The sequence below is a fragment of the Pteronotus mesoamericanus genome, unplaced genomic scaffold (genome assembly GCF_021234165.1).
Source record: "Pteronotus mesoamericanus isolate MK-2021 breed Mesoamerican mustached bat unplaced genomic scaffold, CSHL_Meso_final contig_20, whole genome shotgun sequence".
NCBI lineage: Eukaryota > Metazoa > Chordata > Mammalia > Chiroptera > Mormoopidae > Pteronotus > Pteronotus mesoamericanus.
In genome coordinates this window covers 3,889,595-3,917,319 of record NW_026555085.1, presented here as the reverse complement: position 1 = coordinate 3,917,319, position 27,725 = coordinate 3,889,595, and the positions used below count along the sequence as shown (strand labels likewise).

At 52.9% G+C, this 27,725-nt stretch overlaps 1 protein-coding gene across 1 annotated transcript; it reads left to right on the top strand.

The window, feature by feature from the left end:
- The first annotated feature begins 4,435 nt into the window (after positions 1 to 4,435).
- On the top strand, positions 4,436 to 25,390 carry IP6K3 (inositol hexakisphosphate kinase 3). The gene is made up of 6 exons (XM_054569228.1): positions 4,436 to 4,633; positions 13,889 to 14,213; positions 20,081 to 20,294; positions 21,446 to 21,621; positions 22,740 to 22,915; positions 24,801 to 25,390. Exons 2-6 carry the CDS (start codon positions 13,943 to 13,945, stop codon positions 25,260 to 25,262), a joined length of 1,299 nt encoding a protein of 432 aa, XP_054425203.1. The 5' UTR covers positions 4,436 to 4,633; positions 13,889 to 13,942; the 3' UTR covers positions 25,263 to 25,390.
- Positions 25,391 to 27,725: the final 2,335 nt, after the last annotated feature.

Here is a 27,725-nt window from a genome sequence, read left to right as displayed (position 1 = left end):
TGGGGCACTTGGGGCTTGTGTGAGGTCCCTCCTTGCCCAAGTCTCTGGGCAAGTACCCCATGCCCTCCCCTCCCCAGTCTCCCCCTTCCCAAAGGCCCACTAATTGGGAAACACCTGTTCGCTCAACATGCTCCCTGCGTCAAGGCACTCACACACACTTGAATGCACATTCATACATATGCACACTGTGTACTTGTGCACACCTGCACACATTCACACTCACACTCGTGCACACCTGCACACTTACACACATACTTGCGCTCATTCACACGCATACACTCACACTTGCATACATACTTGTGCACACATGTACACTCAGGCAGGCACATTTTTGCACACATGTGCACTCGCAGTCATGCATTCGCACTCATGCGCACATGTACGCTCAAACTGCACTCACGCATGGCTGGAGACAGCAGAATGAGAACAAGGGGAATCAGCAAAAACAGAAAAGATAACAAGAGAACGTGAGAGAGAGAGAAAAGAACCACCAAAGAGAAAAAGAGGAAATAATGAACAGGCAGGAAAAGGAGGAAGACAAAGAGAATTGTTGGGTATCATGAGACAGTGCTTTCCCTTTGAGCCGTCCGAGGGGAGGAGGCGGTGCACGGGTCCGTCTTCACCCTCGTCCTGGAGGCCTTCACTTGGCCAGGGAAGGGAAGGAGGAGGAGGACGGGGAGGGCTGCCTGCCCAGCTGGGGTGCAGCAAGAGGGGGCCCAGCCAGGGAAGGAGGGGCTGTTGCTGGAATCTCGACCCTTTGGCAGCGTCAGGGCAGCCACGCTGTTTACACCAAGGGAAGGGAGTGATGACATGTCCTGGAACACGGAGGGTTGTTGTTGTCTCTAGAGTGGAAAAACTGGGTTATGAGGGTAGTTGTGGGATGGGGGAGTGGCTAGGAAGAGTTTCACAGGGTAGCCACAAGCAGGCCGAATCTTCTGTGCCAGGGGTCTGGAAGAGGGAAGGAAATCTGAGGACCCCAGCGGTGGGTGGCTTCTGACTCCATACACCCTTGGTTGCCAAAGCCACAGCATGGAGATGATGGCAGGGAAAGCCAGAAGCCAGAATGAGTTCGCACATTCATTCATTCACCAAACAGGTATTGCAGGCTGGCATTGTGCTACGTGCTGGGGATCCATTGTGGGGCAAAAGAAGCCGAGTCATCACCCTTGAGGAAGAGAAATATGCAAGGAGCAAATAATGCAACTGTGTCTGGGATAAGTGCGTCTAAAGAAAGGTGCTGGGGGCAGACATGTCAGTGAAATCAAGGAGGGCTTCTTGGATGCTTGCGCTGGCATCTGAAAGATGAACAGAAATTAGCCAGGTGGAAAGGTGAGGGCAAGGCATCCCAGGGAGAAGGGACAGAAAGTGCAAAGGCCCAGTGCAAGGTGTGGCTGGCCCACAGAGGTAAGGAGACATCTGATGCTGAGGAAGGGGCAGGGCTCAGGCCTGGGGAGGGCTTTGGATTGTATTCTAAGGATAAGGAGTCGCTGAAGAGTATCAAACAGGTAAGTGAAGTGACTCAAGTTGTTTCAAAACGTCTCTCTGGGGAGAATGGATTGTAGGAGCAGAGGTGTGAGGAGAAGGGAGACACTGTGCGGAATCATCCATGTGCAGGAGACGGAGGTGGTGGGCCAGCCTGGGTGGTGGCTGTGGAGGTGGAGAAAAGGGATCCACTTTGGAACATGAAGTCCACAGGATGGATGTAATGACAGATGAACTTCCAGGGAGGGCAACAGGGAAGGGGAAGGTCCTAAATGGTCAGTCAGGCTGGGGTGGGAGGGGCAAAGGGGAGCCCCAGGTGGAAACTAGCCCACGCCTTATCCCCAAGTAGCTGGTGTGTGCTCAGGAGCCCCAGGCATTCTGCCTCCAAGTGGTGGTATCTAAGAGCTGGTCTGAAATGCTGTGCTCACAGAAGAGCCAAGCTAGTTAGGGCTGATTTCCTGGAGGAGAGACAAGGGCCAGGCCCAGGGTTGGCCGGGAGTTGTCATAAGGCAGAGGTGGGTCGAAGACATGATTATGGAAAGAGGCTTAGCAGCAGGCATCTTGCAGACGAAGCTGTTTCGGAAAAAGACCATGGAGGGAACTTGGCTACAGTCAGGAAACAGAAATAAAGTGGCTTGTTTCGTAACAGGAAACACAAGATCCCTAGCTCCGGGACAGTGAGGCCTTTGTATTTTATTTACTGCCGTGCATCACAGATCACATATTAGGGGCTCAATACTGTTGATAAATAAATGGATGAATAAGAAGTCAGTATGGAATCTTGCTCTTTACAATAACACAACAAAAACAGAAACCAGGTACTGGTATGTGGACTGACCCTCCCTGAATGAGGCCCTGGTTCACCCAGGTTCAGCCCCTCCTGGCCACCCAGCTCAGATGGAGGTCCCATCCCTTCTGCACCCCAAAAGGCCTCACAGCTCAGCCCAGTGGTGGTCCTAGGGCTCCCAGAACATCGACTTTCCCAGCCAGGTGGCAAAGGGGAGGTAGGTGGGGGAGGGCCGGGGGGGAAAGGACGTCATGCCTTCTTTTCCAGGGCCAGGTAATCGGAGCCCAGAACATGGCTGGGCAGTGTGAGGGAGGCCCCCACGGCGGCCTGGCCTCTGCCTTCCCGGTGAAAGGTGAAATGCGATCCTCTGCCCTGGACTGGGAGGGAGAGGGGGACCATGCATGGGATCCTCAGCCCACTTTAAACCAGACCTCAGGATACCAACGAATCCCTGTGACACCTGCAGGTTCTGCCCTGCCTGGGTCTAGGGAGGACTTGAAATGGGGAGCGGATAGGGTGTCTGCCATAGGAGGGGAGCCAGGGTGGCAGGTGGGCGGCCCCCAGATTTGTTGTGGTCATCCCCGGGCACCTTGTCCTTTGCTGCTATGATGGGCCAGGAGCGGGTGCAGGGCGTGCTGAGTGGACAGTGGCAGAGAGGACCTCTGGGATGAGCGTCAGGAGACCTGGGTGCTTGTCCTGCACTCAAAACCCGGGCTCCTCTGCTCGGTGATGAGCAGTGAGGGGAAGAGGCTCTATATGAAGTGGGTTCTCCATGGACAGTGGAAATGCCAAAGGGGGGAGATGGAAATTGCAGTATGGCTCGGTACTGAAACCACAGGTCTGGGGCCTTGTTAGAACCAGCAGATGGGGAAGGGGACCCTGGAGAAATCAAGGACACAGGGTGTAGCCCAGAGTCAGAGGCTGGCCCAGAATAGGGGGCAAAAAGGGGCTGAGCCCCAAGGCTGCTGCTGAGCCGCTGAGTGCCAAGGGGCCACACAGAGAAGCCCAGGAAGGGACAGCTGGGCCCCAAGCAAGTGGGGCACCCAGTGCTGAGGAGAACCGCAGCCACAGACTCAGCTGGCTTGAGTTTCCCAAAGGGCAGCCTTCAGACCTTCCTAGCACTTGGTCCAGGCTCACTCAGACCTGAAACCTGTCCCTTGACAAACCCCTGTGCTTTGCCTCTATTCCATCTGTCCCTGCCCATGTATCACCAGACTTAATCGAGGCTGACTCCTCAGTATCTCCCTTCCTCCCCACCGCCCTCTCTCCCACTCAGGCTAGATCCACCTGGAGCTCAGGACCTGGGGCCTCACATCTGCCTGCCTGCCCTTGATCCATGCTACCCAATCTGCTCTCCTCGAAGGAGGGAGCTCTGAACACAAACCCGAGTAAGCCTGGCGCTTCCTGGCAGAAAGAGCCAGCAGAGCCCTGGGAGGCCTGCCTTCCCGCACCCCCCCCAGCCTCCTCCGTCATCACTTCCCACTCATTGCAGCTCCGGCTGCTCCGAAGGCCTATGCCTCTCTGCCCCTGCCCCCCTGTTGCTGCCCCTGGGCATTGGAGAGCTCTTCCTTTACTTAGATCACTCTTCTCACCTTCCCCCAAACCCAAAAGGGGGTACACTTCCTCCAGGATGCCTCCCCTCCTCCTCCTAAGGAGGTGAGGGCCCCCCCCCAGAACCAACACAGTGAATTTGACTTGCTGAACACCCTCACCACCCCGCCCCACCCCCCATGACTGCAGACCCCTGACAGCAGGCACTGTTCTGGCAGGTCCCTGGGTCAGCCTGTCTTCAAGCTGATTTGTTGATTGGCTGACTGTCTTGTTACATGACGTGCCTTTCCCTCAGGCAGCCACATCTTGGGGAAAATAAACAGCGAGGTGGTGGGGTATGGGGTGAGGGCAAGGAGACTAGGGGGAAGGGAATATGAGCCTACCCCGAGGCTTACCCCATGAACAAGGGATCAAAAAATAACCAGGGGCCTTTGGCAAATGGCCCTTGGTTGCCAGGGCCTGACATCCATCCAGGCAGCGGAATAGGACTCTTCCCTCTCAGTCCACTAGTCCTCTTCCTCCTCTTCCTTCCCCTCCCTGCCCAGAGCAGCAAATACCAACTGACAGCTGGACATGCCAGCCCCTGCCAGCTCTTCCCTAGGGTCAGGTGACCTCCCCTCCCCAGGCCACTATAGCCTGGCCCTCTGGGCAGACCTCTCCACCAGTGCTATGGTGGACAGTGCCTTCTCTACATTGGACTCTGGGAAGGCCTTCGCCCAACACCTGCAATCAGTAGACACTGAGAGGGGCTTACTTCCCCGTGGACCCTCCCTTCTACACACTCCCCGAGACCCCACCAGGAAGGAGGCCCTGGTGAGTGGTGCCCTGGGGCATAGGGCTGGGCTGGGCTTGCTGAACCTCTGATGGTGCCATGGAGTCTGAAGGGGGTGGGCCTCATCTCTATCCAGGGCTGTTTAAGGATCTCCCCGGGGGAGGTGTCTGTCTGTGTATATACTGGGGGAGCGAGTCGCAACAGTTCAGCAACTAAGAAATTCTGTCATTTGCTTCTCTCCCTCTCCACTAGAGAAACTCCACCCCTCTCCTCCTTGCTGCCCCTGAAGGAAGGCAGGGTGCTGGGGGTGCTGGGCTGAGCTGGGACGACAGAGGATGCTGTAGGGGCAGGTGCAGGGGTTGGAGCCAATGATTCGTACTCCACACGGTCCCAGAAGCAGCAGCTGCCCCAGGAGAAGTGGGCACCACCCCCCTGAGCCTGGGAATGTCCTGTCCCAGCATGTCCTGTCCCAGGAGCCTCACCCTTCCACCCGGCGGGACCACAGGGCTAGGATGACATCAGCGTCTGTGGGCAGGCGCCTGGGAACTGGGTGCAGGGAGCCCCCCATGGAATGGGGTGCAGTGGGCCCCGGGCATCAGAGACATGTCGCCACCAGGACCCCTGCCTTGGGCAGTGGCAGAGTCCTTGGGTCCCCTCTCCCACGGGCTCTCCTGGACCTGAGACCTGACCCTGAGTCTGCCATGGTCCTCAGGATCTCTGGGGACCTAAACACATCCATGCCAAGCCCTTCCCCAGGGATTCAGGCCTGGGGGGACAGGGCCTGGGCTTCTACAGCTCTTAAGAGCTACCAGTTTGTTTTTAACCTTTTACTATGAAAAGCTTTAAGCCTATATAGGAAAAGGTAGAGGGACTGATATAGTGAACAACTGTATATCTTGAGTCTGGATTTAAGCAATTGTTTGAGTTTTGCCATATTTGCTTCATCAGTTATGCTAAGGTATCCTTGCATTCCCCACCCCCACGAAGGTTCTTACGTAACCCTAATGTCATTATTCCACAATAAAATTAACGACTGAGAACATCTATATCCAGTCCATATTCGCATTTCCCCAATTGCCCTCTAAATGTTTTTAATGCTTTGTTTAGACCAGGATCAATCAAGGTGCATCTGGTCAGTATGCCTTCTAAGTCTCTTTCAATCTGGAAGGATCTCTCCCAACCACCCCCCACTCAGTCTTCCCCACATTGACTTGCTGAATTGAGGGTTCAGTTGTCCCATAGGAGGGTAAGAACATGGCTGAGTCAGACAGCTCTCAGTATGGATAGGGAAACTGAGGCCCAGAGAGGAAAGGACAGGGACTGTAGGGCAGAGCCAGGTCTCCTGGGGCCCCTCCCCCTGCCATGCTCCCCCAGAGCCAGCTCCTTACCAGGGGTCTGAGAAACTCCTACAAATGGCCTGTGGCCCCTGGGACCCTTCCTGTCTCCCTCTCCAGGGCACCCTGGGAGTGCAGGCCAGACCCACGCAGTGGCCAGCAGCTTGCCCCTGCTTTTTCCTGCTCTGAGCAGAGCACAGGAATAAATCCCGCCCAGGCAGAAATCTGGGTGGTTGTTGCCTTGTTGCCCAGCAGCCACAGGAACACCAATCAACTTTATAGCATTGCGCATTGACGCATAGGGTTGTTCAGGGCAGTGGCTAGAGCGAGCGGTGGGGAGGGTGGGGTGACCCACACACCCAGTGCCACATTGGCAACCCCTTACCTCATGCTGGTTTCTCTTCCTCCTCCAGCCCTGGGCCTACCTGGCCCAGGAGGGAACTGTTGAGTGGAGGTGCTGAAGACTATGGTCCACCCTCACCCCTCCTCTCCCTCCCCAACAAGCCCTGTTCCTGGTTTTGGGGTCCCTCCCTGGTGAATCAAGCCAGCCACCCCAGTTCTCAGAATGTGCCTCATCCAAGGCAAGAAGCTTCCCAGCTAAACAACCTTTAGAAAAAGCAGGGGGTGGCAAGAAGAGAACATGAGGTGATCAATCGTGACGACAACTTCTGAGCTAAAAGTCGTCTGCAAGGCAGGGACCCTTCGCTGGGCTGTCAGAGGACACCCCTGGCAAACCCAGGGCGGTTCAGGATTGCATCCCCTGGTCACCAGGACAGGAGGTGCTTGCTGGCTGCACGTTTTGGCCTCTAGGTGGCTGTGTGTCTGCTGCTGCCCTCTGCTGGGGAAAGCCTTGCTTGCTCGCTCCCGTTCTTCCAGTAGAGGCTCGTTCTTCAGCTGGCCAGCTCTGCTTGGTGGCCTAAAGTGCCTTGACACCACACACACACTCAATCATTTACACACTCACCCACACACTGGTCTATCCCACTGTTTTGTTCTTACCCTGAAAGAGCTGTTTCTTCTTGCAGCCATAAAGTTGCCATCCTAACCATGGACCAGATGTTCTATCTCTTGCTCATAAGACTCTTCCACAAGACAGGTGACTGGCCATATTCCCTAGGGAAAGGTGTGGGGCAAGGTGTTAGGTTAGGAAATGTGCAGGTCTGGGTTTGGCAATATCTAAGATCGTGGTTGCAGCTTCAAGAGGTGTGCCTTGGAGGGGCCGGTGGAATGGTTGCTGGTCCTGCCCAGGGTGCCCGAGGACCCAGGGTGCTGTGATGAGGTCAGGGTACATTAGGGCCCGGGGAGGGAGGAACCCCTGCCAGCCTCTGCCTTCCCCAGAGCAGTCTTTCCAGCGGCTCAGCTTCCTGAGTCATCTTTGCCCTGCGCATCTCCGGCCCTGACAGTATGCTCAGAACATTGCTGGTGCTGCTGAGGACATTTGTTCGTGGTTGAAGGGCTTCTAAACTAATAATCACTGCATTAAAATCACATTTGGTCCTCAAGCTGGAGGAACGCTGGGAGATTTTAAATGTTAAGAGAAAAGAAGAGGGCGAAAAAAAATCTTCCCTCAAAGGATAAAATCAGCCTTGAAATAAGTTGTTGCAACTGATGAATGTGAAGCATTGCTCTGTGATTCTGGAGCTCCAGCCTCCTGAGAAATGGACACTCTGAAGCCGCGTATTTCAGCCACAGCTGGGGAGGTGATGTGTCAAGTCCCCCTGCCTTCCATATTTAGATCCCACCAGGCTGGGGACCATGCAGAGATAGAGGACACCCAGGCCTATTGCCCTTGAATCATTTTAGAATGGGTTTTAACATGTGATTTTTTTTCTCCAGAAAATAACCTTGTGTTTTCCCAGCCTGGATGGCCCCAGATCATACATAACCCTCCACCACAGGAGAAACACCAAAATCCTCCCCCTCACCACCTGAGTGGCTTTAAATGGTTTTCTGGCTCTTTCATCTCTAACAGATTTAAAGAATGCTTCCTTGCGCTCTGCACCAAACCTCTTGTACCAAACCTCTGGCTCCAAGAGGCCTGCAAATGGACAGTAGAGCTTCAGAGGTGAGAGGGCAGGCCATGTACATTCTGCCCCTGACTGTGCAGTCTGCAGCCTGACACCCGTTGCTATCCATCTTCTTTTGATACAAGTTGTTTCTGAATTATCTCCGCCCCAGGATGCCCCCTCCTCCAGACTTACTGGAGGTGGCCCCAAAGGCTCCCACACCCCAGTGAGCTCAGGAGACTCCCTCCTCCCTATGGCGAGCTGGAACCAGACAGTCACTTCCAATCAGCATGGCCAGGTACCTTCTCTGTCCCCTCCATGCCAAGGCCCCAGCCCAGTGTGGGGGGGCATGACCCTGGGCCAGGCCCACGCAGCATCCTCCCTCTTGCCTATGGCTCCCTGCGCACACACTCCCCAAGCAGGCCCTCCCCAAGCTCCCCCAGGCCAGGCCACCACTCACCCCCACACCCCCTCCAAGCCCCCTATACCACCACCGTCTCAGTGACAGCAGTATTTCTCCTAACCTTTTCAACTAGGACCCATTTTTCAACATAATTTTTCCCTATGAGTCCCCCTGCAATACTCATTATATTTTTAGTATCTGTTGATTGGGAAAATAGATGATGATAAAAACTACAAGGAAAAGGAACGCCAAGTAATGCCTTTAAACGAATTTGTATTTCGGTAATCACCAAAGTGTTTGCATATACTTGAGAAATGATTGTACTCCATGGGTATTACATTTGGAGTCTGCAGAGATTCTGGTGGTGGTGTGGCTCTGGGTAAGGTCTCCACCGGCCGTGAGCGCGCCCGTCACCTGGGGCACTGTGAACCCACCTGCTGCCCAGCGCCTGGGCGAGCCGCCACTGCAGCATGCTGCCCCTGGCTGTGGCGCCCTCACCGCCCAGCCGGTCAAGCTCTAGGAGGTCTCCCATTCCTGGGGTAGGCCGCTGAGGCACAGGACCCTGGCCTGAGAGCCTGACGTGGGTCTCAAGACCCAGAGGAAGACTGTGCTGTGGGGCGGACCCAGCAGGAGCCTGAGACAATCCCAGCTCCAGTGTTCAAGCTCTGGACCTCGGGAAAGCCCTTCACTCTTCTCCACCTGAAAAAGATTCTCTTGAGAAACAGAGGTGGGAACTAAAGCCAACGGTCCACAGTAGAGGCTCAATAGGAGTGATGGCTATTACTGTGCAGATATCTTTGTGTGATGAATTATCTGAGCGCCTTGCTCAAGTGAGGTCGCTTTCAACTTAAGGACCCCGTACTGGGTATCTAGCTGTGGGCTGGTGACAGACTAGGCTGTACCGCCTAACAAACCACCCCCAAATCTCAGTGGCCTGATATGATGGAGATTTAGTTCTTTGTCATACTACACATTCAACATGTAGTCACTTGGGGAGCAACTGTGCTTCCAGGGTGACCACGGCCAGGGAAGGAGAATGCGGAACTGCTTGCCCTTAAGAGCTCCCACTGGAGGTGACCCATCGCTCCCATCTGCATCACATCAGCCGGAGCAAATCGTGTGGCCACACCTTCAAAGTGCAAGGGAAGTGCAATGGTGCCATGTTCCCACAAGGAACACCAGGAACCAGGACGTTTGTGAGCAGCCTCGACAGTGGCCACAGTCAGCCAACTTGTTCCCGGAGCTGACAAGCTTTGATAAGATATAGTCCGTGGCTAATTTAGTCCAAATTTAAACCTTGACAAGCTTGATTTGTGGTTTTGCCTGTCATCTTTCCTAAAATGGGAGTGGCAAAATTGAAACAGAACCAAAAAACGTGTTCCGTAAGTTTTAATGAACTCGGATCTAGCATGTGGGTAGGGGTCACATGCACACAGGCTCCCCGGAAGGAAAGTGTGCCAGCTGGTCATGCAGCCACAACGCACTCACCTCAGTGTGACGTGCAGCGTCTGGCATTCCTGGTGGTGTTGTCTGTCCCCACTCTGGCAGCCAAATATAACTGCAGACCTGCTGGTCATGGCCCTCCTTTCAGACCACAGTGTCCTGCAACCACACAGCAGGCTGGCTGTCACCCAGGCCCCGCAGGCTCTGCTGACACAGACAGCCTGGGGCCTCTTTTAACCAGCTCAATGACCAGCTCCCCCGCCCCCCTTGGAGAAACTAGCTCTCGAATCTCCTAGAGGAAGGCCCAGAGTGATGTCACTCAGGACATAACCCAGTGACAGGGCAGGAGGACACCAACCTGGGGCCATTTGTCCACTTTTCCTGGGGGCAGGGGGCTTTAAGCTGAACTCTCTGTGGGGGCATCTCGCTTCTTTCCTCCCTCCCTCCCTCATCCTAACTCCCTCTTGTCCCTCCCCAAGGAACACTAGGGGGATAGTGGGCACCGGGTCTGGGCTGTGGGACTGTGAGAGGAGGCATGGGCTGGAGAAAGGGGCAGGTGTCTCCCTTCGAAGCGCTAGAGGGAGCCCAGGGTATTCAGCAAGTGCCAGAGCGGGTGTGAGGTCCTGTCCCAGGCAAGCATCTCACCTGCCTTCCCAGCACCCAAGCTGAGTCAATCTTGAGAATCACCCACACAGTGACAGACGTGGTGGGGGAGATGCTCGAGAAGAGGCCTCCACAAAGGAATGCTATGTGTTTTGTCTTCTGAACATCACGACGAGGCTGTGGCTGTGGGTGGGAAACCAAGCTCAGGGTCCTTACTCGGTGCATCCTAAGGGCCTCAGCAAGCTGGTGGGAAAGCCTGGAACAGAACCAGGCTCCTGTTGCCTTGCCTAGTGCTGTTAAGAAACAGACACGGACCCAGAGGCCAAGGCCCATGCCAATGACAGAGGTGCCTGCACGTGGCAAAAGGAAGGTCTGGGTTGAGAAAGGTCTGTGGACTTGAATTATTTATGTGGGACTTCCAAGGGAGGAATGGGAGAATGGAGTTCCCTAGCTTTGTCCCACAGAGCAGGAGGCTACACATATGAAGCCAGATGGGAAATCTTATGCTTCCTCTGGGCTCCAAGGTGAGCACCAGTGCCAACGGGAGGCCACAGAACACCTCCCCGAGCAGCCGCGAAGCCCACCTGCCCAGCTCAGGCAGGCGCTCTGCTGCTGGCACCACTGCCCACGCACCCTCCCTCCACCCGTCCCCACCAAGCTGTCGGAATCACAGCCACACAGCCCAGGAGCAGGGGGAGTCTGAGAAGATGTCACTTAATATACCACCGGCAGTGACCCTTGAGGGAAAGACCCCAGTTTCCCCAGCTTTTTGAAAAGTACAGGGGGCTCTGCGGCAGTCATCCCCCTGCTACCAACCCATCCCAAGTCTAGGGGCAAGGGTTTGTGTCTTGGAGGCCCAGCGTTACCCTGGCTCACTCCACTCTGAGAAGGTTCGGCCAGGGCTCCTGAGAATTTCTGGGAATGACGGTGCCTCTCAGGTCTGGTTGACACCTCCAGCCAGAAAGCCCCAAGAAGATCAATACCATGCCCCAGCTCTAGGTGGACTGACCTCTCCTAATGGTTTCTGAGGTGTGGAGCCACTAGGACACTAGGACATACACTTACTATCATTAGGGTAGGAGAGACCAGGGCTTGGGGACAAGAAAACCTGGGTACTGTCCCAGCACAGCCAGTGACTTGTAGGTGGCTTTGGTCAAGTCCCAGCCTCCTTCGGGCTCTAATTCCTCTCAAAGTAGATAAACAAGATCCCTCAGCCTCCCTGCCGTGTGGCAGGTAAACGTACTCTGGGGCTAATGTTCAAGTCCCTGTTCTCCCCACACTAGCTGGGTACACACAGGCAAGTTACTTAACCTTCTCTGTGCTTTATTTTCCTCATCTGTAAAATGGGCTGACACTACCACCTCCTAGAGTAGGTGTGAAAGCTTTACTGGGTTCATCTATATAAAGCACCTAGAACACTGCCCGGCACATGTCAAGTGCTACACGTGTTACCTTTATTATTGATTCCTTCTCACGCTGCCACTGTGAGGCAACATCCGTGTCCACAGAACTCCTTAGGGAGATGAAGGTGCGGGGAAAGGCAGTGGGCTGCCAAGCGCGGGAGCACGCGGTGCTGAGGGGACATTGCCTGTGCGCCTGGGGAGCTGGGCCTGCTCAGCTGCGCCCGGTCTGCGCCTGGCCCAGGGAGGTGGTGTGAGGGGCAGGGCCCAGGCTCCTTCCAGGACTGGCTATTGATGAATTTTACAGCACGGCTGTCCCTCTGATTACCAGGAGAGCCTCTACCTCCCTCTCCCCAGGGACAGGTCAGCTGGCAAACAATGACATATAAGCAAACCCAGCAAGAGGAGTCGTGCTGAGCCACCTTGGTTTTTCTTTCTTCTTTCTGGCCTTCGCCAAATTTGCAAGTAGGACTGGGTTTGCCAAGCATCAGTGACATCAACTTATCCTTGGGCTGATTTCTGATTTCCCTCCCCATCTAGATGCCTCCCACCAACTTCTTTTCTCAGCTCCCAAAACAGGTTCCCAAGAGGGCTAACCTCTGCAGCCTTGGAGCAGAGCTGAGGAAAGGCTTGGGCTGTGGTTTCAGGCACAGGCCTGGCACCCTCAGGCCTCGGCAACGCCACCCTCCCCACACAGGCTCCAGCCACAAAGGCAGCTCTGGAAGCTGCACGCTGCATCTGGCAAAGCAAATGCACAAACTAGGAGGAATACCCCCTCCCCTTCCTGAAGGGCAGGGCACTCTGTGGCCTGTAGAAGTAGCCAGTGTGGGAGAGGCTGCCTGGCTGGTAACAGGTGAGCTAGACTGAGGATTTCAATGTTTCCTGGTGCTGGAGGTCTGTGCTGGTGGCAGGAGCCTCTCTGAGCCAGGATCCTGAACAAACTGACAGGCACTGCTGTGCTTAGAACCAGACAACCATGCCCACGGTCTGGACTAAACATCATTTAGAGGGTTCATCATGCCTAGCGCTGCCCAGCCTGGTCACAGCCTCAGCTGGGAGGAGAGTATTAATAACTCAGCAGTGACGAGCACCGCTGTGAGAATGTTCTATCTGACACAATGGATATGGTCAGAAGAGCCTCTCTCGAAGTGTCTCCTTGGCACTCTCCTGACACAAAGTCAGGACATCTCTAGGAGCTGCATTTCTAGCCCAGAGTCCCAGCATTTGCCTGAAGTCCGGCAAGCGTGCCCATGGGAGGACAAGAGAGCAGCAGGTGGCAGAGGATGAGGCCCAGAGAAAGGGAGCCCACTTTCCTTCCATCTCTGCTCCTGGGCCCTGCCGGCCCCCAGGCAAGGCGTTTCAGGCCTTGCGTTCTTCATTTGCAAAGTGGTGGTGAGAAAGCCTGCCTTCCCCACAACCCAGGTGGGAAATATGACCCACCAAGGCAATAATGTCAGAAATAATAATGATTAATCCCATTTATTGAGCACTTAGCTCTGGGGCCTGGGCTAACCTTTTCACAGGTTTTATCTCAATCCTGTCCCTTACTCCACATGGTAAGCATTCTTATCCCATTCCACGGATGGGAACACTGAAGCCAAAGGTGTTTAGTAACTTCCCAAGGTCAAACAGCCATGATGAAAATCAATGGTGCACAGCTATGCTGTACAAAAATGAAGCATTCCTGCACCCCCAACCCCTGCTAGAAGCTGAGTGCCCCAACAGCAGAGACTCTGCTCCCTTCTTGGGCCTGGAACCAATGTTCCCCAAGGAAGGCCGGCAGCATGGTATGAGAATTTGACAGTCTCCCACCCCGGAAGGCTATGTTTGTGTGTCTTGTTTGATTTTTTTAAAAAATGTTTGAATATTTAAATGCAAAAGGTATAAAACAGTATTTGAAGAAGTCTTCCTTTCAGCCCTGCTCCCTGGGGGCAACCACTGTCAGCAGTGCCTTGTAACACATTACTCCAGTAGTAATCGATGCCTGTTTACAGTCTGATTAACTCCCGTGGGTGGTGGGTGGTGCCTGGGAACTGTGGGCGCTTCCGTGCCATGTCGCCACCACTGCGTCTCACTCACATCATATCCACCCTCCTCTGCTTTCCAGGGTCCCCACTGAGAGCCCGCAGCTAGGAAGAAAATTATGCTATGACAACGACGAATGCCAAGGAGAAGGCTGAGGACCTCTGACAGCCCTGCCTCTGTCCTGGAGCTGCTCCTTCTACCTCGGGCCATGGTTGTGCAGGATGGTGTGGAAGCTGGGGATGCCAGGATGGGCGTGCTGCTGGAGCCCTTCCTGCACCAGGTCGGGGGGCACCTGAGTGTCATGAAATATGACGAGGACACTGTGTGCAAGCCCCTCGTGTCCCAGGAGCAGAGGTTCTACGAATCCCTGCCACTGGCCATGAAGCAGTTCACCCCACGGTACAAAGGTGAGTGTCCGGGCAGCAGCCGTGACTCGGGCCACCACTCTGGGCCAGGCTCGTCTGCATGCACCCACTGCTTCCTCAAGCACTGTGGTGTATGTGACAGTCGCCATGGAGACATGCCCCCTCCTGCAGACCAGCTGGCCTTCACTGTCCTAGTTCCTCTGAGCTCTTCATGTCCCCAGGTCTGGAGTATAATAGCATTTGGGGAGTCCTTTCGAATTACCTCAAGGCACCCAGCTTTGAGGAATTAAGAAAGAGGTAAGATGCGGCATTCCAGCCTGTGCTTTGAGAGTGCATGGTTGGGTCCTGTGAATGAGGCTGGTAAACACAGGACCCAACCATGCACTCTGGTAAAGGTAGAAGCCTCCTTTACCTTATGCTAGAGACTCAGGTGGGTGGCAGGAGCCTCAGGCCTAGGACATGACACAGAAGAGCTGGGACATAGCAGGTTTAGGAAACCAGAATTCCTGCCCCCTCATCCAGGGGCAAAGCCAGAGGCAACAGCGGCCTTCCAGGTGGACCTGGGGAAATTGAGCATGAAACAGTGTGTGCTCCGATCTGAGCACAAGGTGGGTTCATAGGGGAGAAGGCTGGTGGGGAAGGGCTACCTATTTCAGGCCTCCAGGCAAGACCTCCAGGCAGAGCCTCTGCGCTGTTCTGTTCCTACCCAGCCTTTTGTAGATGTGGTTCACAGGGCTCAGGGCAGGACTCTGCCAGCCACAAGCCCCACAATGGCATAGGTGCTCAGAGAAAAGACCTCCTTTAAAGGATTTTAGATGCTGTGATTGCAAAGCTTCTGCCCTCCTTGTCCAAGTACCTGTAGTGAAGGCAATGATAACATCCAAAGCAGTCAGTCAAAAACTCACTTGCATTGCAATGATTGCATTGCAAAACTGGGAAGGATGGAGTCTGTCTACATCAGCATTTCTCAGCGTGATCTGAGATCAGCCAACTTTACCAGTATCACTGGAGAGAGAGAGAGAGAGAGAGAGAGAGTATGGGTATGTGTTTGTGTGTATGTGTATATATGCAGATTCCTGGGCCCTATCCTAGACCTGGGAATCTGATTCCCTGGGGTTAGGGCTCAGAAATCTGTATTCAGCATGTTCCAAATTAAGACCCACTGGTAGGGGGCCAAGGCCTGAGCCCTAGGAGGCCCCCATTCTTCAGTCCTGGCCCGTGGGGCCCCCCAGACAGGCTGAGACAGGAGAGCTGAGCATTACTGAGACACAGGGGTGCACAGCTGGAGCACAGCCCAGACAGGCCTCCTCTGGGGGCTCCTGGGCCCCACGCGGTATTGACCATGGCTTGTGGGTTACTGCTCATCTTGTCGGAGCACCCACTGGAATTAATGTCTGTCCTTTCAAAACTGAACTCAACCTGGCAAAGGGGTGGCAGGTCCTTGTGTGGAGTGGCCTCCTGCCTGTGGCATTTCACGATCCTCTGACACAGCTCTGAAGCTGAGACAGACTGCCAGGGCCAGCACAGGCAAAGCAGGAGAGTGGGAGAGAGTGCTCGGTCTCCGGACCCTATCCTGCTGCTCGCCTGCGCCCTGTCTGCCCGTGCCCTTTCCTCCCAGGGAAGGACTGCCCCACGCTCGGGCCCTCTCAGTCACTGGTCTACTGTCCAGACCCGTCCCCTGCCCTGCTTCCCCCTTCAGGCTGTGCCCATCCCCAGGTCCAACCACCGTGGAGCCCTGCTAAGGTGAGAGATTAATTTGAACCATGGCTCATAGTTACACATCACCGGCCACAGGGGATGCTTCAGTCCCTGCCTTGGGCTTCACTCAGGAGATGGTTCTTGCAAACGACTGCACCAGAGAACTGCAGATACCACCCAGGTGAGACACTGCAGCCCTGATGAAGGTGAGGGTGAGGGTGAGGCAGAGTCCCTGGGCTGGGGTGACCTCCAAATATGAGCTTCCAATGATGCAGAAACACTGATCCACTCACTAGCCACAATCCAGGCCCACTAAGGAAATGCAAGTCTACAGAGACACTAGAATATCAGACACCAGAATAGGACATTCATTCTCAGACGCTTGGGACAGGTACCTGAGGTCAGGTTTTAGTGGGGAAGAGACCCTCAAAGGGCTCTCAGGCTGTGCAGCTGCCAGGTGTCATATGGTAAGAAAAATAACATCAGTTAACCCTTACAGTTCCCTCACTACCCAACACATCTACCTGTAAGTAGTTTGTGGGCACCACAACCCTCCAAGATTGGGACTACTGTTATCCCCAATTCACAGGTAAGGAAGCTGAGGCACAGAGAGCTTACCTGACTTGCCTCAGGGCACACAGCCAGTGGGGGCAGAGCCGGGACTCAAAGCTCCCAGGTCTGACTCCCAAGTGTGGCTTTTGGCTTCACCAGCTACTCATACTGAAGAGATGGACTCCTCGGATGCCAGTGCTCAGGGGGTCATCTAGGCCAACGAGGAAGGACCACTGAGCTAGTGACCTCAGGTCAGGAGCACTCGAGTGCCTACAAGGCGGCCACAGGGGTCTTCCTTTTTCTCCCTGATGGGAATAGCCTCAGGGCTGTTTCTGAAGTGGCCACTGCACACCATAGTGCACACCTCTCCCTGTCACCACCTGGCCCTGCGACAGCCTCAGGGGGTGCTGGGCAGGGGTGTCATTCCCAAGGGGAAACCTCCCCTAGCCAGGAGCTCGCCCTGGATTTTCTGCTGGGCGCCTGGGTGAAGACAGCATCTTGGGCTGTGTCCCTCTGCCTCACAGTCTGCCTGTCAACTTTGGGTGAGTGAGGATATGCTCCTAGGTCTAGTGGATTAATGGAGGAGCCAGATTCACATTACAGACAGCAGCAAATAAACACTCTCGTGAGCTTAAAAATAAATACATAACAGAATATTCAGAGGCTGAGGAAGCTGCTTGGCCAAACTGAAATTGCTGAGATGCTCTGGGCATGTCAATCGCGGCAGTACACACTTGTCTGCCCAGCTGGCACGGTGGCAGGTCGAGGTGCCTGGGGAGGGCTGGTAAGCAGGCAGCCGAGTTCTGGGAACCCATGTGCCTCTGAGGCCTGGTCCCCATGGACACACATGGCAAGCCAGAGGCCAGGTCAGGGCCAACACGGCACTTGACAAAAGCAACAGTCCAAGTCCCTAGCAGTCTGGATTCCACTGACATGCTGCTTTTGTCATGGGCAGGCAACTCGAGGCTGGTTTGCAAGGCCCTCTCTGTGCTGGGTCCCAGGCTTCAGAGGGGCTGGGCTGAGCCACAGAGGGGTCTGTGGGAGGGAGAGAAGACATATAAACTGAGACAGAGCCAGTCAGAGATGTGCAGGAATATGGAGCGAAAAAGCGGGAACACGGAGCCAGGCTGTGCAGCTGACAATATGAGAAATAGAAATGACTTTTGGATTTTATTGGTTTTGGGTTTTTTGCACCTCCACTCACCTCCGTTTATTTAGACACTCAGAACAAATGAGATCAGATGAGAGCTGGAGGCCGGAAAAGTGGGTGAAGGTTACATTCCTTGTCTCTCAGGCCCAGGCTCCCTGAGACCATGGCTATTGGCAGGGCCATCACCACAGCCTCATGAGTGGGAAAAGGGCTGGTAACTTAAACTTTGCAAGATGCCGAAGGGCCTTGTCCTTGGCCGCATACCTTCCTAGGCTCCCCAGGCAACCAGGAGGCTCTGAGCAGCCCAAGCATGATCACGGAGGCCAGCGAGTTCTCCCCATTCTCACACACAGAAGGTGGGCTCGGGATCCTGGCCACAGTTTCCAGGTCAGTGCCACTCCCTAGAATAAGCACTGCGACCCCCACACAAGGAAATGGGGCTGGCAGTATAAACCCCACATCCGTGGGCTTCCTGGTGCTCCCAGCACCTGCACCAATGACCCTCACAGGATGGTGGGGTCACAGGTTCTCTCTCTGCTCCATAGAACAGAATGACCCAAACGTGACTGGGGACACAGCAAGTGTGTTCTCATCCACACATGGGCAAACACAGTGTGACAAGAGAGTCTCCCCAGAAAGTCCTCAGCTCCATCTCACAACTTGTTCCTTCTTCCACATCTAGGTCTGGTGTGGCCTTCTCAGAGTGCTACACCTGTGTGACCTTGGGCAAGTTATTCTCTCTGAACCCCGGCGAGCAGTCAGGCTTGCTACAGCACAGCGATAACAAATGAAAAGCACACCGTGCTGGGGCACAGTAGGTGTGCAAGGCATGGAGGTAGTGATCACTGCGCAGTCGCCTCCCCAGCCCGCCATCAGCCCTGCTCTCATGAGCAGACTGCTGCTATGGGCCTGGTCCAGGGATGCATTTTGGTCTTCAGATAAACCATAAATGTCAGGTACTGGTACAGTATTATAGTTGTATCATTGTTACTTTACAGGATACAGGAGCCTGGGATGAGCTTTAGGAGCGGGAGAAAACTGAATGTCACTCTCAGGCTACGAAATTAGGGCACTGGGAATCTGAGATGACAGAACTGGCCTGGGGAGACCGCTGAGCTAGGCACAGATGGCTCTGAAGAGCGACTTGCTGAATTACAGAGCAGGCTGAAAATGAGTGCACTGACCAGCCCCAGAGGGCTCGGCGGGACACAGGCAGGAACTCAGCTGCCTTGAGAGCTTACTCAGCTGAAATTACCACTTACGCTGAGGAGGTGATCAGGTGGCCAGGGGAGGAAGTAAATATTTTGGAGGACAGAATCACATGCAACCCATCCTCTCAGTCTGGGTCCCAGCGGAGAGGTTCAAATGAAGAGCACTTTTGAAAGGACCTATTAGCATAAGGGTTAATTAAGGTAACAACTGGGGACCTTGAGGCACCAGGGACCAGCAGCACTGGAAAGCTCTCACCCCTCCAGGCCTGAAGGGCTAAAGTGAGGAGACGGTAGAATTGACCAGGCGAGAAGGCGGCCACAAGCACTTGGAGACCTGGCTCTCACAGAACTATCTGTGTGGTGATCTCTTGTGCCATGGCCAGGAGGGTCGTTCCCTCTTCACCAGGACTCTGGGGAGACAGGGCTGCTGAGCCCTGGACTCTGCCTTCCTCACCCAGCCTGAGTGAGAAACCCAAAGGGAGCAGCCACAGAGCCGTGAACATATGTGCCAGTGCTGATTACCAGGTCTGGCTGCCGTTCTGGAGGAGGAGCCCGCGTAGCACAGGGTTTCCTCGCACTCTTCACTTTTACTGTGGAGGAGGAGGTCCCGTAAGTTGGGGGAATCTCACAAGTTTTCTTATGTCAAAGGGCCACGTTCTACCAATAATCTTTATGTGCTGTGCATCTAACCAAAGGAAGTAGTGAGCACCATTGTCAAAACCAGAGCTGGGGAGGGTGGAATGAAGGCCTGACAGAGTCCTGAGCCCCTGCAGGTGGCCGGAGGGTTCCTGGAAAAAGCTGGTCAGATACAGACAAATGGAGGGGAGAAAAAGGACAATGAAGGAGGCACACAAGGGTGAGGAATGAATGGGCCCCCACTTCCCTCATTGCTACTTTGGGAGGGGGCCCCCTTTACAGAAGACTAGTTCTGACGCAGCAAGCTTGGGTCCCACTGGCGCAGCTATGGTGTGACTGGGAAGGTGTGACTGTGTACAGAGGAGCTGGGAGGACAGAATGTACAGGCTGGCTCTGTTAAAGCATGAAGGGGCAGAGGCGCCATAAAGCAGAGGCTGTGCCAAGATCAACCCAAGGCTATTTTCTGCAGGCTCCACAGCTCTGGGCTCATTCTGGAGCAGGTCAGTCCCCATAGCTTCCTTGAGAGAAGAGTTGGGGAAAAGGAAAAGTTGACCATTGTCATTAAACTGTATTTCAAGAAGACATTACCCATTGTAACGTGTCCACTCAGGTAAATTCCACCTGGTTTCTCCACCCCTTGCCTTCCCTCATGTGCTCCACAGGCACCATCACAGTTCACCTCCAAAAAGACAGCCTAGGCCACCTCAGCTTGGTTGCCAACCCACTGAAGGAGAACCGGGAGTCCTTCAAGGTCTCCTCAGGGTCAGCAGCGGCGGCGATATGGCAGAAGCTCCAGCAGACCACGAGCAGCAGTGGCGGCGCAGGTCCCCTCTCCCAGTGGCAGCACACCCAGCTGACACACTCGCTCGAGGAGAGGTGAGGGCCACTTGGCAGGATGACAGAAGCTGGGGCTCATCCCTAGCAGGGACCAGCACTACTCCCACTGGGTCCAAGGCCAATGGCTCCCCCATGAAGGCCGTGGCGGAGAGAATGAGAAATTCAGATGAAGGTTCTGTCTAGAATAACTAATGTGAACAGAAGAAGGAATACATCTTCTTCATGCCTCTTCTGGAAGGAGGGCTGCGATGCATTCATCTCGGACGCTGATGAACATGGCAGAGCCCTATACAGAGCAGGCATTTGGCACATATTTGTTTAATTCAATACCTGTTTCACTGAGACCATGAAGGCTCTGGGGGGAAACGTGCACAGCAGAAACCTCAGAATAGTTGACACGAAGGAAAAGTGTGGCTAATGTCGCTCGGAAATCATCTTTCCATAGCAGCTGCGAAGGGATGAGGAGAAGCCAACACAACACTCAGTGGGGTCTCGGAGGCGCAGGCGGTTCGGGGCACCAAGATCCCTGGAGAGGTCTCCAAAAACCTCTGATAATGTCAGCTGACCTTTCTCATATGAGAAGGATGCCTGGGGATTTTTTAACATTTATGGGAAAACAAAAGGGAGCTAATACTGTGAAAGTACCTCCCTTCCCCAAGGAGCACAGTAGATAATTGCGTCTCATGGCTCAGCATCAGGAAGTGGGTGCCCATTGTCTGCATTTCACAGATGGGGAACCAGAGATGCAGAGGACAGGAGAGAGGGGTACCAAGGATGCGTGATTCCCACCCCCTATGACATTTTGTCTCAAGGGTAACAGATTAAACCCCAAGCCTGATTCCCTGCAGGGTTGTTGTGCCCATAGTGTATAGCCTCAATAGTGGGATAATAATCTACATCACTGACAAGTGACTTTAAACCATCTTAGTCCTCCGAGGGGGTGACATGTTCTAGTGAGTTAATGTGAGTGCAGAGTCCCTTCAGGAGGGCTACAGCATGGCTAGAGCTGGTGCCAGGGACTGATGGGCAGGAAGGGCACTCTGAGGCCCTGCAGTGCCCTGGCGAGCCGTCGGGGACAGCCTGTGTCAGAGTTCAGCCGAGGAGAATGCGGTCAGCCACAGGAAAGGGGCCCTTGTCCCAGACCTGTGGCTCCAGCTCCCCTGACTGTCCTGTGCTTCCCTCGCCTGCAGCCCGGCCACGGGGCTCCTGAGGTCCGAGTTCCACCTCAGCGCCCACGTACCCTCCCTGGTGGAAGATGCTAATGGGAACCAGGCCGAGAGAAGGAGCTTTAACCCATGGGGCCTGCACTGCCACCAGGCCCACCTGACCCGCCTCTGCACCGAGTACCCAGAGAACAGGCGGCACCGTATCCTTGCCAGCTTCTCCACCACATGATCCACGGGGCAGGAAGGTTCACCTATGGGGGGTGGAGAGGGGTTGTGGGGAGGGCCAAGGGAGGGGGAAGTGAGGGAGAGTTGGAGGCAGGAGCTCTCAAGCCTGGGACATAGAAGAAATCAGTTCTCTCCAAAAGAAAACTCAGAGATTATGGGAGAGCCAGACTGGGAATTAAACTGAATGCAGTGCCTCTGGTGGGCCACTGCTCTCTGCCAGCGGGGCTGGGTCTCTGCAGGCAGATAGGAATACTGACTGCCACCCTTCTACGCCTCCAAATTCACCCCACAGGGGTCTTCCCACAGAGCCGATGGGGAGAAAGGGGTGTGGCTCCTCCCTTAGGGAAGTGCCCATGGGTGGGTCCCAGGGGAGGTAGTCCCCCTTCTCCTTAGGCTACCATGTTTTCAGGGAGCAAATTTAGGCTTGAAATGTCTTTCCATCACCACTGGGCTCCTTCCTGCAAAGGGTGACTGATTTCACAGTATTTACTAAGACACATCTGCAAAGTTAATCCTTAAGAAGCGTTTGCAATGTAATTACTCCACTGAAATTAATATTCCTGCAACTCATCTCCAAAGCTAACATCAACCCACTTCTTCCAAAAGGTATTGGCCCATTTAGTGACTACAGATTTTAGCCTTATGATTTTCTGCTATAAAATGTAAACAAGGCCTGTCAGGGATTTCAGTCCTGCATTTAAATTTCAACCTCACGGGTGGGGAGTGATGGTGCGGGGGGAGGACTGAATGTGGGGGTAGAGGGAGGGTACGGCAGGGGAGAGTAATGGGGGAAAAAGGGGGACAACTGCAATTAAAAATTTACAAAATAAAAAATAGTAATAAATCTCAACCTTAGTGCAAAAAAGGAAAAGCAGCTTACATACTCATAAAGTCCCTCAAAATACCAGGACTTAAAACAGCTACAAAGTTACCATGCAGAATTCTTTCTAGTGACCACGGGCCAGTCTGGAATGCAAGAACAGCACTCAGAGCAAGGGATCTCCGGCCAGGCCAGCTTCGAAGGGGCGCTGCCTGCCACCTGTGAGGCTGCAGCCTAATCTCCTCGGGCTCTTCCTTAACTTAGAGCGACCAGGGTTCCTCTTGCTGGAAAATGTTGTGTCACAGTACAAGCACCCCTGTGTCTTGGACCTGAAGATGGGGACCAGGCAGCACGGGGACGATGCATCTGAGGAGAAGAAGGCCCGCCACATGACAAAGTGTGCACAGAGCACCTCGGCCTGCCTGGGTGTGCGCATCTGCGGCATGCAGGTGGGTGGCGGAGGGCCCACCGCAGGGCAGGGCATCTCGGCATGTCCACTGTGGGGCAGGATGCCTCCTATCCAGACACCACCGCCCCCTGCGGAGCGTCTCACGTAGGGGGAGCATCAGAGGAGGAACCGGGGGCCCCTCTTCTCCCAAGGAAATGCACATCCTGGTCTATGACACGCTGGGTCTTTTAAAGAGCACCTTTCAAGACAGTAGTATCAAAACCCCACCATTTTTTAAATTGGTCTCAGGTCTTTGGCAATTGAAACTTTCCACAGTAGCCACATGACCTGCCCATATTGAGAGCAGAGCTCTGATGCAGTGTGTGAGCACGGGCCAGGCAAAGAACTCAGGAAGAGCTTCCCCGTGCGCCCTGTCAATCCCTCTTTCTCTGAGTGATAAAGCTGAACAACTCCTTCTCAGATGTTGTAAGGCAGTTTGTCTCTGAATTTTTATTAGCAATTCTCTCTTCTTACCTTACCTTTTCTGCTTCTTGCTACCTGTTCTGGTTAACAAAGTAGGAAGGTTATAACCTGCTAGGCCCAGGCAAATGAATAGTTAATTTTTATTGCCCACACTCCTCGCTTCATTTTTGCTGCTCTGATGTGGCTCTTGGCAGAGGCTGCAGAGCAGGAGGAAATAAACTTTCGCATAGCCTAGCTACTCAAAGTAAAACCAGACACCAATTTGATGGTAAATGTTATAGCTTTCCTTAATTGAAACTGCCACCCCTTGAAGCTGCAAGTTGTGCCTATAAATTTGTTGCACAGATGTCCCTTGAAAGGCTTGGAATGCAGTCCTCAAGAGGATGGAGTATGATGATTTGTGGTGTAAATGGAATCTCTCTCTGGACCTCAAACCTTCTGAAATTGATTTATTTAGAAAGCGATGCCTGTCATGTATTTATGACGGCTAATTTAGCAGCTGATCTCCAACTCTCCAAAGGCAACACCAAGTCTATCGTATCTGACTTTTTTCAACACTGGTTTTCTGTAAATATGTCATGTAACCTGAAGGCAGAAAAGGCCCAAGAAACTGTCCTGGCCAGGTGCTGGCAGCCCTTCCCAGGTGTGCCAGGCAGAGCCATGCCAAGTCATTCTCTGGCCATGCCAGCTGCTGACCTCAGTTGAGTCTCTGCTGCTGCCTGTGCCATCTGAAAGAAATGGGGGTGCTGCACTATCCCCCCATCAGTATCTGCTCCCTCTGGTGGCCAAGACATGATAGGGGAGAGGATGGGAGGGGAGGGGAGAGGACCTGGTGCCAAGGTGAGGTCCACAGAGCTGCTGTGAACCACCCTCCTCTATCCAGTACCCCCCTCAGCTGCACAGGCTGCCCCAAACCTCTGTCCACAGCTGATCCAGCCTGTCTTTTATCCTCAAAAAATTCACCCCACTGTATCCCAAGGGTCGTTATTGTTTCCTTAGAATCTGCAGAAGGAGGACTTTATAAAACTTTGTCGGGAAAAATTGAATCTAATTGGCTTTCTAAGGCCATCGGCTGTGATTTCACATTCCTACTAAAGTTTTCCACCTTGAGTTTGCTAATATTTGCAGAGGGACCAGAAGCCAGGGTTTAAATCACGGTTTGGAGGTTGACATTAGATATTCACAAGAAAGGAGATCCAGCCCTTTCCCACATGGGTGGAGGGTCACCTCTGTAGGGTGAAGGTTCTTTGGACCTCGGACTCCTATTAGAGGCTGGTACAGAAAGCATATTAGATGCAGAACTAAACAGTGCATGGTGAAAGCACATCATCTGTTTGTTTCAGCCCTTCTTGCCTGCATCCTCTTGAACTGTTTATATATGTTCTTATGACTCTGCAATTGCAGCAGGTGAGATTTTTTGTTTGTAATTCTTTGCATTTTCTCTTTCTTCTCCTTAACCTAAGGTTTATCAAATTGATAAGAAGCACTTTCTCTGCAAAGACAAGTACTATGGGAGAAAACTCTCAGTTGAGGGGTTCAGACAAGCCCTCTACCAGTTCCTGCATGATGGAACCCGCCTTCGGACAGAGCTGCTGGGGCCCATCCAGTGCCAGCTCCAGGCCCTCCTCTTGGTCATCAGGAGCCAGAGTTCATACCGCTTCTACTCCAGCTCTCTCCTCATCATATACGATGGGCAGGAGCCGCTGCAAAGAGCCCCACGTGGCCTGCATCCTCAGGAGGCTCCTCAGACTGCTCACGGCAGCTCTCCTCTGGGTTTCCCCAAAGTTGACATCCGGATGATCGACTTTGCTCACACGACATACAAGGGCTCCTGGAATGAGCACACCACCTATGATGGACCAGATCCTGGCTATATTTTTGGCCTAGAAAACCTCATCCAGATCTTGCAGGATATCCAGGAGTGAGAATAATACTTGTTGGGCCCATCCAGATTTTTCTGCAGTACAGATCTTAAAAGGGACCCACCGATAGAATAGTCTAGACACCCCTTAGATGTCTTTGTAATAATCATATCTACATCCAAAAGCCATCACTATACTATACATGGCAGGCTATATTAAGAGCTGCTAAAGAAATCAGCTCTGGAGGTAATTCACATACCTAGTATCTTGTGCTAACGCTGGTCACCATAGACTGGACAGTTCAGTGTGAAAGGACAGCACCCTGAAGTAGATTGCAGGGGCACATGAGTTATAGAGGCGGCATTTCAGAGAGACCCTGCAGTGTTTGCATTTAAAAATGCTTTCTTGCTGTCATGCTGCAGTCCTTGCAAGCTGTAAAACAAAAACCTTACTTGAAAAGTCAAAGAAAGCTGCTCACTCCCAGGGCAGGGAAGACAGAGGTAATGAATGCCTCTTACCTTCCTAAGAGGCACTATGGTGGGACAGGATGAAGTGGGACAGACCTACCCATCTCACCAGCTTTGTACCAAGGTTCTGAGTGGACAAGCACAATCCCAGACACAACACTCGCAAACCAACACCCCACGTTCTCAATTTTTGCTTGTGGAGAGAAAGGTCTCTTTACAGGCTTCCAAGTACCTATTGGAAGAAATGATTCTGCCAGAACCTGACCTCAAAATGACTCTGAATCTAACCATGAAATGCAGTTTTCAATAGAGGTGGAATGTGCACGAGGAGGAGCCACTGATGTTAAAACTACACTCACAGCTTTCTATGTATTTATGCGGGGGAGGGTCAGAAGTGAAGAGCCTGGAGGACTGAGGAAACCAGGTGCAATGTTTACAAGACCAGTAGGCAAGACTAAGTATGGAACAAAGAGCAAATGGTTCTAATTAATTCCTTCCTCTACAGTGCGGAAACCTATTACAATGCCCTTGAGTTAAGCACTGAGATGTGTTACTCAATTAGGGAAATAAATTTGTTAATAAAGTTGCTGAGGTCAACAGTGATTATTTGGTGTGCTTTATCAAGCTTTCTGTTTATGTATTCTGAACATCACACTGTATGGTAGCCCCAATCTATGGGTGACTAGAGTATACACCAAGAACAGTTCACTGATTTCCTGTAATCCTTCAGTGAACCCAGTGGGAAATGGTGGTTAATAAAATATTTGCATGTATCTACAAGGCAGGCACCAGACCTGAAAAGTTAGTATTCCTTTCATTTGAACCTTATACAATTTCTGGATTCTCATGGCTAAACCATCAACTTTCCAAAATCCACACTATTGGAAAGAGTTATCTGGATAACAAAAATCTTTTGTTTAATTTTGTAACACATTATATGGATTTCAAAGCAAGTTAACATCCCTAATAATGTTTGGCCAAGGTAATGACACAATTAATTTGCATGTTCTGTGCCCATGGTGGGAGAGCTAAGCCTGGTGGGTGGCAAAAGGGAGTCAACTGAAAAATAAATATTTGCTAATAACAAAATGGGGCCCTAAACACTGCTTCTTCTGAGCCACCTTCTTTCTTTCTTTTTTTTAGTTTACTTTCAGAGACAGGGGGAAGGAGGGAGAAAGAGAGGGAGAGAAACATCAATGTATGAGAGATTAGGTTGCCTCTCACATACCCCCAACTGGGGACCTGGCCCACAACCCAGGAAAGTGCCCTGACTAGAAACTGAACTGGCAACCTCTCAGCTCTCAGGCTGGTGCCCAATCCGCTGAGGCACACGTGCCAGGGCCTAAGCCACTTTCTTGCTTGAGAACCTGGTCCCACATCAACCAAGTCTAAAGCTTCCTGGCTTAGCTTCTGATTCCTCCACCATTAGCAGCCCACCCAATTACTGCAGATCTGGGCAGAGGGAGAAGAAAGGAAAGGTATAGAAAGAAGAAACAATGAGTGTGCATGTATTTGTCCTCCAATCTGAGTTTACTTAAAAATGACAAAAGGGATGAGAGATCCCAGATATCCAGCCATCAGCAAGTATCCTTGTACTGAACAGCTATTCCCTGCTAATCTCTTTGCTCAGCACTGTGAAAGATCCAGCTCTTGGATTCTATTTGAAGAATCAAGAGTCACACACATGAACGGACAACAAAGTACATGAGCCAGTACCCAGTGGACAGAGGATGGATCTGTGTGGTGCAGATGAACAATCCTAAAATGTAAAGTTCAAGACATTTTGCTAGAACACAGTTGTCACAGAAACTGTTGGAGGAGGTTAGATTTCATCTGGATCCTGAATGGTGACAGTGGTAGGGAAGGGGCTGGGGGACTGGTGAGGGTGGGGAGTGAAAGGAAGGAAAAGTCCGGTATATTCATGAGTCTGTGGACAGACCAACCCATTCAGAATGGGGTTTTTCTGGTTGGGGGTAATAGAAATGAAGACTAGAAAAATGGAGTGGACCCAATGGGTGGAGACACTTAAAAATCTAGCTAAGTAGCTCATTCATTTATG

What these genes read in the sequence shown, in the direction of transcription:
- IP6K3 (XM_054569228.1), top strand. Translation starts at nt 13,943, where the DNA reads ATGCCAAGGAGAAGGCTGAGGACCTCTGACAGCCCTGCCTCTGTCCTG. An exon ending in ACACACTCGCTCGAGGAGAG is followed by an intron (nt 20,295 to 21,445) that starts GTGAGGGCCACT and finishes CCTCGCCTGCAG; the next exon opens with CCCGGCCACGGGGCTCCTGA. An exon ending in TGCGCATCTGCGGCATGCAG is followed by an intron (nt 22,916 to 24,800) that starts GTGGGTGGCGGA and finishes CCTTAACCTAAG; the next exon opens with GTTTATCAAATTGATAAGAA.